The following is a 15,042-nucleotide window of genomic DNA, read 5'->3' as shown; positions in this document are numbered from 1 at the left end:
CCAAAAATGATAAGGAGTACTATAGTTTAAATAGAAGTCATGACTTCCATAATTGCCAGCAGTGTACAGAACAACTCTGTATTAGTCAGCTAAAACCAGCCGATATCCTCTCATCAACTTTGGGCAGCAAGATTAATGTTCCTTCTTCCTGTGAATTGAGTTCCTGGTTCCGAGGGAGAAGGCAATAGCAACGTAAATTGGGTTCAGGACCCTATTACACTAGCTACTGCACAAAAAAAAACCTGCCCCAAGGAGCTTCCACCTCTTCTGTAGCTCCACTAGAATTAGTCAGCAGGATGCTACCTTTAGCTAGGAAAGGTGAAGTATTCGACCAAAAAATTCTGGATTTCTTTCATCTATCATCTGTGCTCCTAGCTATAAGGGTGAATATCTGTATTGGGAAAGGTATAATACAGTTTTCTTATTCTGGAGTTGGACATTATCTTCTGTCATGTAATGAAAAAGCAATAAATGAGGAGTGATTCAATTAGCCTCAGTAACAGTTTCAATTCCTCATATTGCTGGAGCTTTGCATGAGATAAGAGGAGTTGAACAGATTCACTATTTTGGACTAATAAATTCTTCAGACAACTCTTCTCTACAAGCAGACGAACTTGGGCCTTGCAGGCCAAGGCTTCTTCACAATTTGTGCCAGTCTGTGTAGTCTGGGGAGGCAGCACTGGTTGAAGCAATTGCTCAGCACTGAAACCTTTTGCTGTGTAGTTACAGAATCACTTTTCAATTTCTTCTGTCTGCCTTTGGAAAGGAATAGTCTGTTTTAAGGTTAAGAACACTGGCAGACAACTAGGGATCTGGCCTGAGTTTACTACCAGGGTAGTATGGGAGACCTAGATGTGACCCTGCAATGGGTGCTGCCCCTGCAGTGAAGGCTTTGGCTGCTGTTCCTTACTTGTCTCGCGGGGACTGTACCCACGAGGCACGCGGAGGATGTATTGGTGCTTGTCTGTGTGTCCTTGGCAATATGGGGGGATAATACTAAAGCACCTTAGTTGCACCAAGAGAGCAATCCACTACCTTATCAACAAACAGGTACTAGCCTCCAGTTTGATCAGGCTCTGTGGAAGTGGGATTGAGCAGAGAGGGTACTCACTAGGCTGATAATTCAGAGGGTCTTCTTGGGCACAGTCTGTCTGTAGCAATCAATTTTAGCCTTAGCATCACAGCTCAGCGGTGTTTGATTTCTGCTTAGCTAGTTTTTCACTTCGTTTATTTTATTTTTAGGAAATTCCCAGAATTGTTCACTTGGTTTAAAAACTTTCTGGGGTATAAAGAGTCTGTTCACATGGAGACATATCCGAAGGAACGGGCTACCGAGGGGATTGCCATGGAGATAGACTATGCGTCCTGTAAAAGACTGGGCTCCAGCTACCGAGCCTTACCCAAAAGCTACCAGCAACCCAAGTGCACAGGGCGGACTCCACTGTGTAAAGAGGTAAGATGCTCTTGGATGGGAATTGTGTGACAGAGGAAGGCTATTCCCAGCCTTCCTGGAGGGATAGAATCATAGAATGGATGGAGCAAGGCCGAGGAGAACAGAACAACAGGATGGGGAGTTTATTTTTTTATATCGCTGTGCTATGCTGAAAAGGTTCCCGGGGATGTCAGGGCACGTCTGCTCTTGTGCAGCAGAGTTGTGCTGCTGCCTGCGCCCCAGAACTGGTGCTGGGCATGGAGCTGGGGTCAGGCAGCTGCCTGTTGTGGTGGATCTGGTTAGCACTGATCCAGCACTGAGCCATGCTGTTCCTGCACCCAGGCGTGTGCAGGCATACCATCCTGGCTCGGGATCATCGCGGTACGTGTCAGAGCCCGAGGTGAGCATGCCCTGAGGTGTTCCTGGTGGCAAGTGAGCACTTGGCACTCCTGCAAACGTCTGGGTTATGTTCAGAAGCTGTTGCACAGGGCGAGGCGTCAGTCTAGGAATGGGTTATGCTGGAAGCTGGCTGGGAGATGCGATACGCACGGGGCTTTGATGGTTGGCATCAGCTCTTCTCCAGTGGTGCTTGTGAAGTGGTGGTGTGAAGCATTGGGGAGCAGCTGGAAAAAGAACCCTAGCAAATAGTTGTGATGTTTAACTACTTAAATAAAATGTAAGGGCCTTAGATATGCATGATATTTTACATAGTACAACATGTGTGAAAAGAACATTAAAATTACAAACTTAAAAACTCTAGAGTAGGAAATGGCAGAACTAGTTTTCTGCACAGTCTCAATGTGATCCCAGGGATCTTGTACAAGGCGGTATGTAATTCAGGATTACTGCTACCTTTTTATCCCAATTCCCGCTTAGTCTGCTTTCAAAGTTGTCTCTAGTCCAGCCTTAAGATTTTCTCACATTTTCTATAGACAGATTCTCCCACATATCCCTCACATGCTTCTTTCCTTCCACCTGAAATGCTAAGAAGACCTCTTGTCTTCATTGCTTTGGGAAATTGGCTCCCTACAGGGAACCAGCCACCTTGATCAAGAGTCAAAGCTGGTCTCCCAGCAAAGTGCTGCAGGATCAGATGTACTCATTGAGTCCTTTAATGTGTTGTAATGACCTTTTGATCAAAGTGGGAATGGTACTGGCTGATCCTGTTCCTTCACTGGTGTTGAAGGTAATGTTTTGGAGGTGAGTGAGCAGGAATCTTGCTGAAAGGCCAGTTAATAAACATGCCGCTTAAGAGCATTCACTGGAGGAGGGGAGAGCCCCAGAAATCCCTTCTCTGGGTGACTGCAGTCAGTAGTGGCACCCGCAACAAAGAGCGAGGAGATTGCCTTTTGAGAACATTAAGTTTTTTGTGTCCTTACACTCCTTGAGAGATGAGGAGGATAAATGTGTGACCAAGTCATGCAATTAGCAGTAGTGATAGGTGTTCAGCTGAAGCAGTGGCAAGGTAGTGAAAACAACCTGGGCAAGAGACAGTGGTAAGTTTTGGTTTGGGGGTTGGTTTTTTTTGGTGTTTTGTTGTTGTTGTTGTATTGTTTTTTGGGTTTTTTTTATATAAGTCCTGACATGTCTCTCAAAAGTGTCTTGAGTGATGCAGTTACGAACTTTTCTTCCTGTGATAATCTAATGACTCAGTTGTTCAAGCTTCGGGTTTATGAAAACTGGGTCTGACTTTCAAGACTGCCTGCCAAAATCTTTGCCTTTGGCCTCTTTGAGGTTTTTTTGAATGTTCTGTTCCTGTTTTGGAGGTGGTGAAAGCTGCAGGTGCTCAGCTGCTTTGTCAGGAAAGGTGTTGCTGGGGTATGGATTTATATTGCCAATTAGCCTTATTTGGAGGTAGAAACCACTGCTGTCTAACAGTTGTGTCTGATGTGATGACCACCCAGCATTGTCGATGGTGAATCTCACACGTGATGAACCAGCTGGTTGCAGTTGACTAATCCAAAGTAACGGAAAAGCTCCTTTCACCTTTCTTTTTCTCTTCCCTTGCAAGTTTTTTCTTACAGCTCTAGCTAATGAATTTTTCAGACTGCCTGGAGGTTTCAGTTCTGGCTGTTTGGGGTTGCCCCCTGAACAGGGGGCTTTGGAAGGAGCACACAATTTTTGCAACTCGGGAATTATATCGTTCCGTCAGAAGACTGGGCTCAACCAGATGAGTGTGACCCCCTTGAAGACTAACCATGACTCTTGTCTCCCCCTGTCTCCCTCAAAGGTTTTGAATGACACCTGGGTCTCCTTTCCGTCCTGGTCCGAAGACTCCACGTTTGTGAGCTCCAAGAAGACGCAATATGAAGAGCACATCTACAGGTGCGAGGATGAGCGTTTCGAGGTAAATTGTTTTTCCTTGATTCATGTCTCAGAAAGCTTGGGGTTCTGTGAACAGTTAATGATCTTGATATAATTATACCTTCAATACTACTGCTTAGAATCTGGTTTTATTGTGAGTCTGTCACCTGTTATTTTGCATAAAAGTTTGTGTTCTCTTAATGCAAGAAGCAGCGGCTGTATAACCACCTCTCACTCCAAGCTACCACCCTTGCCCCTCACTTTTTGTGCAGAGTTCTTCATTCACGCCGCTCCAGATGAAATTGTTCAATGGCCGGCATATAATCGATGCATCTTTTCTGTTCTTACTGCCCACGTAGCGCACGAGAACATGCATTCCCCTGTAATAATCTGAAAAGCGATATGTTCGGGATGTTAAATGATTGACATCTTGACTTGAAATGGAAGTTAGCTTGGCAATTACCTGAATACACTCAGGTTCAGCACGTCCTTTTGTAGAGTAACTGTCAATTGTGTTCTATTCCCAGGTGGAAAATGTAATTTCCTAACAGTATCGTTCTGGTAGCCTTTAAGTTCTTATGCAGTATTATCTAGGTAGCAGATAAAATATAATTGGATTATTTTAGAGCAGCCGAACATGGAAACTACTGCTTGAGAACATCTTGTTAAACATGCACAGCTTCTTGTTTCATGTCACTTAAATGTTAGCCTCTGTGAAGTATCATGTTTTATCTATTCAACGATGGCTAATGCACCGTTCGCTTCAGCTGGATGTTGTCTTGGAGACCAACCTGGCAACGATCCGCGTCCTTGAGGCAATCCAAAAGAAACTCTCGCGCTTGTCTGCCGAGGAGCAGGCCAAATTCCGGCTGGACAACACTCTGGGTGGCACTTCGGAGGTGATCCACCGCAAGGCTCTCCAGAGGATATATGCTGACAAAGCAGCCGACATCATTGATGGACTTCGGAAGAACCCATCCGTGGCTGTTCCCATTGTACTGAAAAGGTATGACTGCTCCAGCACCCTGCCCCAGGGGCTTTACTAAAGGATAACACACCATACGTGATCCAGATTAATGTAAAAGCAGCTAATTTCTGCCCCTAAAGGGTGTGGCCTCCACAAGGCTGTAATTTAAGAAGTACATTTTATGTTCTGGTCAGTTGCTGTATTCCATAATAATCACCTAGAAAGAGGGAATTACCATTCTGAAACAAAAACCTTACCAGCTCAGCTGGAGGGATGTAGAGCTTTTGTTGTCTCCTCTTAAACCGCATTTCTTCCCTGGTGTCAGCATTGTGTGTAAGATGAGGAAACTGTATTGTGTGGATTGATCCAGGGCTAAATTTGATCCCTTTCCAAATCCCCCGGCTGTACGTGACTGTGGGCTCAGATTGCTGTGGCTGCGTTACCCTCAGATTCCCAGTCCGGTTTCTGTTATCAACCTCCCCTTCCTCGGTCAAGAAAAGGGAGTGGATGCTGCAGCTCCTTGGGGAAGCTTGAGGAGATGTGTAAGGAGGAGATGCTCTTCCCCAGACGCTTCCCGTCCCTGTGGGACTGTCAGCTCCTGTGTCTCGGGGCTCTGAGAGCTGGGGGTAACAGCCTTACCCAGGATACCTGCAAGGTCACAGCTTCCCCACCCTGCTGCAAGGACACTCTTCCTGTGAGACGGGTCTTGAGCTGCATCGGCTGCTTTGGCTGAGATAGTAAGCCGAGGTTCAGGAAGTCCATTCCCAGGAAGCTCAGGCTGCTGCAAGGCAATAACTTTGTTAATCATCCAAACTAAGCTATTCCTTTTCAGCAGCTGGAACTACGCAACTTTCTGGGGATTTCTGAGAGCGCTGGGCCAGCTCTTGTGGCTCTCCTGTCCCTTCAGCCCCTCTCCCTGCTGTGGACAGTGGGGCTAGAAGGAAGCTAAACCCTCTAGCTGTCCCAGCATGCCACGAGAGGAAGCGCAAGCCTTCAAGCTACTTTGTTCCTGAGCTGTGTTACTTAGACATGAGAGAAATCAGAGGGGTTTATTCAGAAGAGTGTGTGCAGGGTGCTCCTCCTGTAAAGCTCCGTTCTGTGGGACAGCTTTCGTTTATGCCCGTTTCATAAGGAGTTCAGCTTTCCTCAACACTGGCCAGGAACCACGGGCCTAGGTTTTCCTTATATGCTCAGAGTGGGACCTTTTATGTCTCTCAGCTCACCCTTGTTTTCTTGATTCAAGGTTAAAGATGAAAGAGGAAGAGTGGCGAGAAGCCCAGAGAGGATTTAATAAAGTCTGGCGAGAGCAGAATGAGAAGTATTACCTGAAATCCTTGGACCACCAGGGCATCAACTTCAAGCAGAATGATACCAAGGTCCTGAGGTCAAAGAGTCTCCTCAATGAGATTGAAAGCATCTATGATGAGGTGAGATGGTCACCAATAGTTTCCTTCCCTCAAGCTTATGTAGTTTGCAAGTGCCGTTTCAGTTCCTCACCGCTCGATGAGAGAGGAAGTCTGCGCCACTGGCAAAGCTTTCTGAAAGGCTCTTGGGTGGAGAGAGGTGTTTGGGACTAATTGTTGTGCTGTGTTTCTCATTTGTAGAGGCAAGAGCAGGCTTCAGAAGACAATGCTGGAGTCCCCACAGGCCCACACCTATCACTAGCCTATGAAGACAAGCAGATCCTGGAAGACGCTGCCTCTCTCATCATCCACCATGTGAAGCGGCAGACGGGAATCCAGAAAGAGGACAAGTACAAAATCAAGCAGATCATGTATCACTTCATTCCAGACCTGCTGTTCGCTCAGCGAGGTGAACTCTCAGATGTGGAAGAGGAGGAAGAAGAGGAAATGGATGTGGACGAAGCTACTGGGGCTGCAAAAAAGCACAATGGTGTTGGGGGCAGTCCTCCCAAAACCAAGCTGATGTTCAACAACACGACGGCCCAGAAGCTGCGGGGCATGGATGAGGTCTACAATCTCTTCTACGTGAACAGCAACTGGTACATATTCATGCGACTGCATCAGATCCTGTGCTTGCGACTGCTGAGGATCTGCACCCAGGCCGAGCGGCAGATCGAAGAGGAGACGCGGGAAAGGGAGTGGGAGAGGGAAGTGCTGGGCATAAAGCGAGACAAGAGTGACAGTCCTGCCATCCAGCTGCGACTGAAGGAGCCTAGTGAGTGACTTCTGGTGGGAGGCTGGGGAAGAAAGATGCTTCTATTTGTAGCATGTTGACAGGGTTTACTTGGTGTCTTCAGGCATGTTACAGCGGTGACCCTTTAAAACAGGAGGATCTCTCTTTTATTATCACTGGGCAGCACTGAATTGAGGGAGGACATGAGAATGTGTGGGGTATGTGGGACTCGAATAGCAGAATGGTAATATGCAGCAGTTATTTCATAAAAGCTTTCATTTTACACTTGCGTATCTAAAGTATCTTTGAGTTCCCTAACTAAAAGCTTTTTAAAAAGTCTTTTAGAAACAAAGACCTCATGGAGGAGGCTAGAGCTAGAAAGCAAGAGATTGTGAAAGTACCCGTGGCCTTAAAAGGACTCATTTAAATGTCTATCAGAGACCAACTTAAGTCTATTGCAGTAACTCTTCAGCTTGACTGGGTAGTCTGAGGACCAAAACTCAAAGCGACCCTTCCTGAGGGTGGAGTGTTCATCTCTCTCATTCTCTCTTGTTGCAGTGGACATTGATGTTGAGGATTATTACCCGGCCTTCCTGGACATGGTGCGCAATCTCCTGGATGGGAACATGGACTCGTCGCAGTACGAGGACTCCTTGCGCGAAATGTTCACCATTCATGCCTACATTGCCTTTACCATGGACAAGCTGATCCAGAGCATTGTTCGACAGGTGACTGCCAGCAAAGGCTGGAGGGTGGATGGTCCAGGGTAGAGACAGTAGCTGGGTTGTTTGCTGCAGTGAGAGCCCAGGCCCACATTGGAGGGGGAGTGTTGTATGCCTAAATGGGGAATTTCAGGGGTAAGCAAGTAAATTCTGGATGTTCTTAACCCAGCTCTAGCACCGATGTAGAGAGATGGGATAAAAGGTAATTTCTGATGTATTTAAATTACTGAGAATATCCTTTCTCTGTCTATAGAATTCTCCCTTTGTTTTCCATGGGTTTTAGGATATAAGTATTCAACTTCAAGGTGTCTCCAAAGCTAATCTTGCTTTAACTTTGAAAAAAGAATTAAATGGCATTTAAATAATTTCTTTCCTTTTCACCAGTGTTGTAGGAGCAGTGCATGCCTTTCCTAAAAAGCTTTGTCTCTTTTATCTGGCTGTTTGAGTAGCTCATTTTGGCTGTTAAACTCTAGTCCTTTTATTGGGCTGGTAGGAAGAATGTGTGACCAAGGGAAAAATTCTTCGTGTGCCTTTTTGTAGCATAAAGAACAAAACCAGACACAAGAGGCTGGAAGTGGAATGGCTTGAAAGGCCTTTCCTCTTTCAGAAGCGTAGAGCTGCTTTTCAGAAGCCCTGTACTTCAGTCCAGAGATTAACTGAATTCAAAAGACAGTCGAGCGACTTTTGATTTTTAAACTTCTACAAAATAAGGATTTCATATTAAATCTCCCACCCCTCTCCTCAGACACAGCAGCAGCGCCTTGCTGTGGAGGGGATATACCATGTCACGGTGCTCTAGCCCTTCCTCCCCTGCTGCTGATCAGGGTGTTCCCTGCCCGTAGGGGCTGTACTCTGCTACCTGTTAATTTTTTTTAAAGGTACTGTGGGTTTTTTACATAGCCACAGAGACTATCTGCAAGTGGAAGAAGCTACTAAAAATGTAGCCTTAAACTCATGCTTTTTCAGCCTTTTTTTTTTTTTTTTTTCCTTGGGCTTAAACTCAGGCTTACATCTTTGTTTCTGTTCTGTGCTGATGGGCACATAGCAGACTCCCTGATGAACACCTTCCCCACGTTCTTCCTTTTTGCAGCTCCAGCACATAGTGAGTGATGAGATCTGCGTGCAGGTAACAGACCTCTACCTGTCGGAGAACAACAACGGAGCAACAGGAGGTCTTCTCGCTTCCCAGTCTTCTCGTACTCTTCTGGAGGTCGCGTACCAGCGCAAAGCTGAGCAGCTCATGTCAGAGGAGAACTGTTTCAAGGTAAAGCCAGGCTGCGAACTGCAGTGTGAAAGCAGCAAGCATCGAGGGGGATCCCTTTTAAGAAGGGAGAGGTGCCAGTCCTTTAAAAAAGGAGCCTTGTTTAGGTCCCCAAGAGCCCTGAGGACTTTCTGAAAGTTGAAAGGAAAGTTTTGGTGGCATGTCCCTAGCTTTGGCACGCAGGTTAATGCTTCTGTAAGGGCCCCTCAGAAACAAGGTTTCAAGGAGAAATATATTTCCTGGAACAGCAATGAATGGATGTCTTTGGGTTGTATCCTATTGATTGCTTTGCTGTCACCAGTTTTAATTTGTTAGGTCAAGCTCTCCCATTTCTCTTGTGTCTCAGCCTTTGTCGACTGTGGGGAGATCTGCTAATACTGACTGGGCATTAAATCATTGCTGACTGCACACGTTGCTAAATAAACCTGGTGCACTGTGCTAATCAAATCCATGCTTCCTTCGCCTAAGGTGCAGGAAGTGGTCAGGCCCTTTCTGAGCAATTAAAGTACTTTGGATGAAAGCCTGTGTGTATAATCTCTCTTCCCTTGCCCTCAAACTTATTTGGGGGGCTCAAGGAGGACCCACACCACTCCAAAAACAACAACAAAAAGAAAGATTTTCAAAAAGATTTACAATTTTTCTGTTCCTCAAAGACTGTGCAATTTGGCTAGTGTTTTCCCTTTGCTGTCAGGCATGTGGGAAGCACAGTTTTTTCCCTTAAAACTATGCCAACTTGCTTCATTCTCCCTTTGCCCTAGTGAGAAGTGGGGGTTATTTTTTCTATTTGAAACCTCTTACTGAAGTCCCTTCTGCCTTTTTCTTTATAGCTGATGTTCATTCAGAGCAGAGGTCAAGTTCAGTTAACCATTGAACTGCTGGACACAGAAGAGGAGAACTCTGACGACCCTGTAGAAGCAGAGGTAAGAGCAGCTTGTCCAGAGAGCTGACTGTGATGGCTAAGGGTGCACTGGACGAGGGCATCCAGTTGACTGTTGTTGTGGTCCGTTAGCACAAGATAAAGAAACAGCAAGGACACGCCGTAAAGCTTTCAGTGGTGTGAGTAGGCAAATCCTTCTTGGTTTATTTTGGATTAGAAAACCCTCAAAACCATATAGAGAAACATTGTACCCACCTTTTGGGGGATAAGATGCACGGAGCCCTCAAAAGTGACCTTGTGTTCATCTGTGTAACTTCCAGCTTAGCCTCCTGAACTGTCCCATGTTGTTTGGTGGGAAGGCAGTGGCTGATCTGTGCTCTGTGCTTGCTTCCAGCGCTGGTCAGACTACGTGGAGCGGTACGTCAACTCCGATTCTACCTCCCCTGAGCTCCGGGAGCACCTGGCCCAGAAACCGGTCTTCCTGCCGAGGTGAGTGGTCAGGCTGTGCTGTGAACCCTACCCGATGGGCTGTGTCTGGCCGTAGAGGGCAGAGCAACTGCGCCCCATCACAGTGCTGGGCAGTCAGTCTCGCCTGTATCTTAATGCTACGACAGAAGCCATTACCCTGCCAGCGTGGTGTAGAGGTACCATGCTGCTCTTCATCCTAAAAGCCTGTGGGTCCACCCCAGACTCCTGCTCTCCTGTGACTGAGAGATGGCATGGTCCACAGGTGGCAGAGAGGGTGAGGGCTGGTGACTTGCCAGATTGGTTTTCTGGCAGCCCTGCCTTAGCTTACAGTAACCCTCTACCTGAAAACAGCAGGTGCCAGTCGGGGCTTTTCATGAGCAGGGAGTTGATTGCACAATAGCCGTAATTTGAGAAATAAGATAAACCCAGTGGGCTGACTTGTTGTAGGGGCCTGAGCCTGAATGACTGCAACAGGCAGTTGTGCTCCAAGCTGTTTGCCAGGCTTTTGAGGGACCAGCACAGATCCACCAGCTACGTCCAGCCTTGTAGTGCTAGAGGGTGATACTAATTCCAAGAGGGGTTCTCTGGTTTGCAGGAATCTGAGGCGGATCCGTAAGTGTCAGCGTGGTCGTGAGCAGCAGGAGAAGGAAGGGAAAGAGGGAAACAGTAAGAAGTCCATGGAGAACGTGGAGAGCTTGGACAAGCTGGAGTGTAAATTCAAACTGAACTCCTATAAGATGGTGTACGTGATCAAATCGGAGGATTACATGTACAGGAGGACCGCTCTGCTGCGAGCTCAGCAGGTAGGAGCAAGCGGAAGGACTGGGGTGGGCAGCTGGTGTTTCCCAGGACCCCTTGCTCCCAAAGGTCAGGTGGGGAGAGTCAGATGAAACGTCCCTGGGGATCCTGATCGGTGACATTTAGCAGTCTCTGCGTTGCCAGGAGGATGGCGTGCTATTTTGTCCTCCCAAGGCACTAAAGATCTTCTGAACGTTCCTAAGGTGTAATCTTTCCTTCTTCCACCTCTTAACTCTCATCGTCCTCCCACCTCTCCTCTCTTCTCTCCAGAGAGTTTTATTATGGTAGGACAGTGGTTTTGACCGTAAAATCTCAGATTTCTTCCAGGAGGTACCTTCCCATGGGTGGTGTTCCCCCTGTTTTAGGGAAGACCTGTCTTCTGCGTGTTCTTGTGCCGACGTGTGAGAGTGCCTGTTCTTCCAGGGCTTCCTCAAAGAGGAATCAGAGTGCAGAGCATCAAGTGCCTTCAGTCCCCACGGGTCCCTCTGGATACCAGCCCCTCGGTATTTCCTGTCCCCACAGTCACGGAGAGTGGGAGTCCTCAGGTCGCTCCCGCATGGCAGAGTGTGGCCAACATGTGGCAGCAGCTCTAGAAGAGCTGGTTTTCTGGCAAGGACGGGAGGTGTGAGGTCACCCATACAGAAAAATCCCCGTGGGTATTTTACCGGGGCTTGGAAGTCCTGGACCCAAGGGTCTGTGACACCTCCCATCTAGCAGTCAACGCTTGTGATTGCTAATTTAAATTGGAATTCGACTTTTTGAAGTCACTGAAATTTAGTTCTGGTTCTCTGTGCCAAAAGTAACTGTTGGGGCAAGGGAAGGAGGAGGTGGCTGGAAATAGGTGGGGAGGCAGGGGAGTGGAGATGCAGGAGGGGAAGGAAGTGTCAGCTCTCTAGCTGTTCTTGAGCTCTAAAGGTTGGGGTTTATTCAGATGAAAACAGCATGTGACTCCAGATCGGCCAAATTCAGAAGGGTTCAGTTGGAGAAAGCTGATTTGGTCTTCTGAACGCTTTGACACTCAGTTACTTTTCTCATCCCATGGGGATATTTCCATCCAGTAGAGAAATCCAGGGAGCTTTAACAGCAAACTCCAGTTCTAGTCTGGCTATTTAGACTTGAGGTTTGAAATACTTCACTATAATTTTATTATAATGTATTTGAAACACAATATTAAGCAGAATACCATTGCGTAGAATGTAAAAGAAAGTGAAACCTGCCAGATTCAGGCAAAAGTTACTGACTTAAGCAACTAGAAGCAGAGGTATCCGAGAGGCTCTGTCAGCAGTAGTCTCTTCTGTAGCTGCAGAGATTGTTTTCAGTTTATTTAATTATTTGCTTTTCTGAGCAAACTACTGATCACTGAGAAAATTCACTGGGAGATGAGGGAGTGGGAGAGGTGTGCACTGCTTCCTGCCTATAAGTCATCCTTCACAGCTCCTTTTTAGTCATGTATTTAGACGTATAAAACAACTACTTACCATCTCTTCCTTGCTGATGAAATACAAACAATGGTTTTATTTCATTAGTTGTGAATACCAGTTTGACAAAATTACTTTACATCAGATGAGTGTTTTATTTCAGTAGTGACTCTTTAAAATGCCGACACTGAGGAATTTGATTGAATTCCATCTGTCGCATTCAAATGGCACAAACCTCAAGGAAAAGTCGTGTCATAAACAGGATACTATGTGCCAGTGCTTGTCGCAGAGAATCTGAACATAAGTCAAATTATTGAACTTTTAAGTTTATAGCATGCAGCATAGCCCCTTGGTTACTGAAGTACACCAAAGGAGCTGCAGAAGCTACATTGAACTACAAATGTATTGGATTTAACAGTTAACACTGAGAAGCAGCTAGTCTTTGGGAGAAGAACAAAACAAATAATAAAATACGTAAGTTTTAATCTTGAGGCTTAATTATATTTGCTGGTTTCAATCATGGCTGTAGTCATGGTTTTCAAGTCACGGTTTTAAACCATCTGTCCTGGATTTTACATTCCTTAAGCAGATGCTTTTACTCAAGATGTGCGCAGTTTTTCCTCTCCTGATGCTTCTGTTAAGCCAGTGGTTCTCAGACCTTTTAGACCTGACCTGGTTCTTAATGTGCCGTAGCAGTCGGGTCCCCCGACATGTATACTGTGTGTCGAGCTTGCTCTCCCCTGGGACCGTGCCCCTCTGTGGGGGGCCAGAGGCAGACCCTGAGGGCTGGGGAGAGCAGGGCTTGCCTGGTCTGGCGTCCACCTTGGCTCCTGGCTGCTGGAGGAGGAGGAGGAGGCAGCATCTTTTGGGTAATGCAGAAAGGACGCAGTGCTGGGTGTGCAGCTCTTGGGCTCCTGCAGGATATGTTCTGTGTCCCCAGCCCGAGAGCTGCTGTATTAAACAAAGAGCATAAATCTCTTGGTATTCCTGAGTTTGTTTTGCCACTGTAATTGCCTCGGAGAGGAGACCCGGAGGCCTTTAACGAAGCTTTTCCTCTGTTGTTAGCAAGGGCTGGCGTCTGCGTTACAAATTCCCTCTGGCTGTTGATCCCCTCGGTTGTGTTGACTGGCAGCCGAGCTTTGCGAAACGCTACAGTTTGGGGGAACAAAGCTGCCTTTTTGTAACACCTCTTCCTATTTCTGTAGTCCCACGAAAGAGTGAGCAAGCGGCTGCACCAGCGGTTCCAGGCCTGGGTGGACAAATGGACCAAGGAGCATGTGTCCCGCGAAATGGCAGCCGAGACAAACAAGTGGCTAATGGGCGAAGGGCTGGAGGGCTTGGTGCCCTGCACCACCACCTGTGACACAGAGACCCTGCACTTTGTGAGCATTAACAAGTACCGCGTCAAATACGGCACAATATTCAAGACACCGTAAAGCTCCCCCGGGGCGAGGGAAGAGCCCGGGAGATGTGTGTGTGTGTGCGCGCATCAAGGAAAGGAGGAAGATGCCTTTCTCCCCTCACTGTGTATCTCCGTAACATGGCCACTTGACTAGTGCGTGGCTGGTACAACCTGTCACCAGCGGGATTCCCTGTAGGGACGCGGATCTCCGCCGGCGCCCGCCGGGACCGTGGGCCGCCGGCCCTTGGACTTAGCACGCGTCCCCAGAGGGCGGGAAGGACCCTTCTCTGAACTGAGCCATCCCAGAGAAACACAACGAGCTCATACACACCAGCAGTGTTGAGGCTTTGACTCCCCGGAGGCCCTGAGCGGCGAGGGAAGAGAACCGGAGGCTCTCCACCACCGGACCGCTTGGATGTGTCCCGAAATCCCCAGGTGCCTGTCGCGACCGGATTCTTCTCCCTTTGCGCTGCCGCCAACTGGCCGGGCTCCTGCGCGGGGCCGTGGGGCAGCCCGCCGCCGCCTCACGGAGCGGACCCTGGGTTCCTCTCGCCTCCCTCTCCTCCCTCCCAGGCTGGACTCACCCCGTGCAGATCGGTCTGTCCTTTCTAGTGCCAGTGGAACTGTTTATTTTTTTTTTTTGTACCTGCTTGTTTACTAGTCTCTCCTAGTGCCATGCACCAGCTTTTCACACACATGTACGTACACACACACAGCAGAGAACAACACGATTTTAACATGTTCCCCTCTTTTTTTGTAAATAAATGTACAAATTGTCAATTTTTTTGGTTTTTTTTTTTTTTGGTTGGTTTGTTTGGTTTTGTTTTGGCTTTTTTTTTTTTTTTATTAAAGGAAGTATGCTTGATGTGCTAGCATAACTGTACTAGCTTCTTGTGTACCATAGTACCAGGTGGCTTGAGAAATAGTACCGACAGACCGACAGAGACATTTATTACACTTTTTACCAAAGGGAGTTATCATTGTAGTGCTTTTGTGTGGAAACTTTTTTCTCCTTTTTTTGTAAATAAAAATAATGTCTTTGTTCTTAACTGGAGGAAGACACTCGCTCACCCACAGCCCTGTTCCTGGTCTGAAAGGCACCGTGCAGCATGCAGGTTTTGGGGGGGGGAACGGGGGGGGGGACGACACACATCTCACCATTTTATACGATTGGCTTCACAATCTGAGAGGAAAAAACAGAGGCAGTGTGTGTGTTTTGCGGTTAACACGACCGAGGGATAAGCAGTCTGTTAAGAT

The 15,042-nt window shown here is 47.2% G+C and overlaps 1 protein-coding gene across 4 annotated transcripts in view; it reads left to right on the top strand.

The window, feature by feature from the left end:
• SIN3A (SIN3 transcription regulator family member A) overlaps nucleotides 1-14,591 on the top strand; it is a 36,013-nt gene extending 21,422 nt beyond the window's left edge. For all 4 annotated transcript variants that reach the window (XM_082321902.1, XM_082321904.1, XM_082321901.1 and 1 more), the window contains exons 11-21: nucleotides 1,243-1,453; nucleotides 3,663-3,779; nucleotides 4,504-4,742; nucleotides 5,947-6,130; nucleotides 6,308-6,881; nucleotides 7,398-7,567; nucleotides 8,652-8,825; nucleotides 9,650-9,742; nucleotides 10,094-10,188; nucleotides 10,763-10,970; nucleotides 13,589-14,591. In XM_082321902.1, the coding sequence (XP_082178028.1) occupies nucleotides 1,243-1,453; nucleotides 3,663-3,779; nucleotides 4,504-4,742; nucleotides 5,947-6,130; nucleotides 6,308-6,881; nucleotides 7,398-7,567; nucleotides 8,652-8,825; nucleotides 9,650-9,742; nucleotides 10,094-10,188; nucleotides 10,763-10,970; nucleotides 13,589-13,819 (2,296 nt within the window). In that variant the 3' untranslated portion in view covers nucleotides 13,820-14,591. The remainder of the gene's footprint in view (nucleotides 1-1,242; nucleotides 1,454-3,662; nucleotides 3,780-4,503; nucleotides 4,743-5,946; nucleotides 6,131-6,307; nucleotides 6,882-7,397; nucleotides 7,568-8,651; nucleotides 8,826-9,649; nucleotides 9,743-10,093; nucleotides 10,189-10,762; nucleotides 10,971-13,588) is intronic.
• The last annotated feature ends 451 nt before the right edge of the window (nucleotides 14,592-15,042 follow it).

The sequence above is a fragment of the Platalea leucorodia genome (assembly GCF_965183815.1).
Source record: "Platalea leucorodia genome assembly, chromosome: 9".
In the NCBI taxonomy this organism is placed as follows: domain Eukaryota; kingdom Metazoa; phylum Chordata; class Aves; order Pelecaniformes; family Threskiornithidae; genus Platalea; species Platalea leucorodia.
Note: the sequence above shows the minus strand (reverse complement) of the source record. Positions and strands in the feature narration are given on the sequence as shown.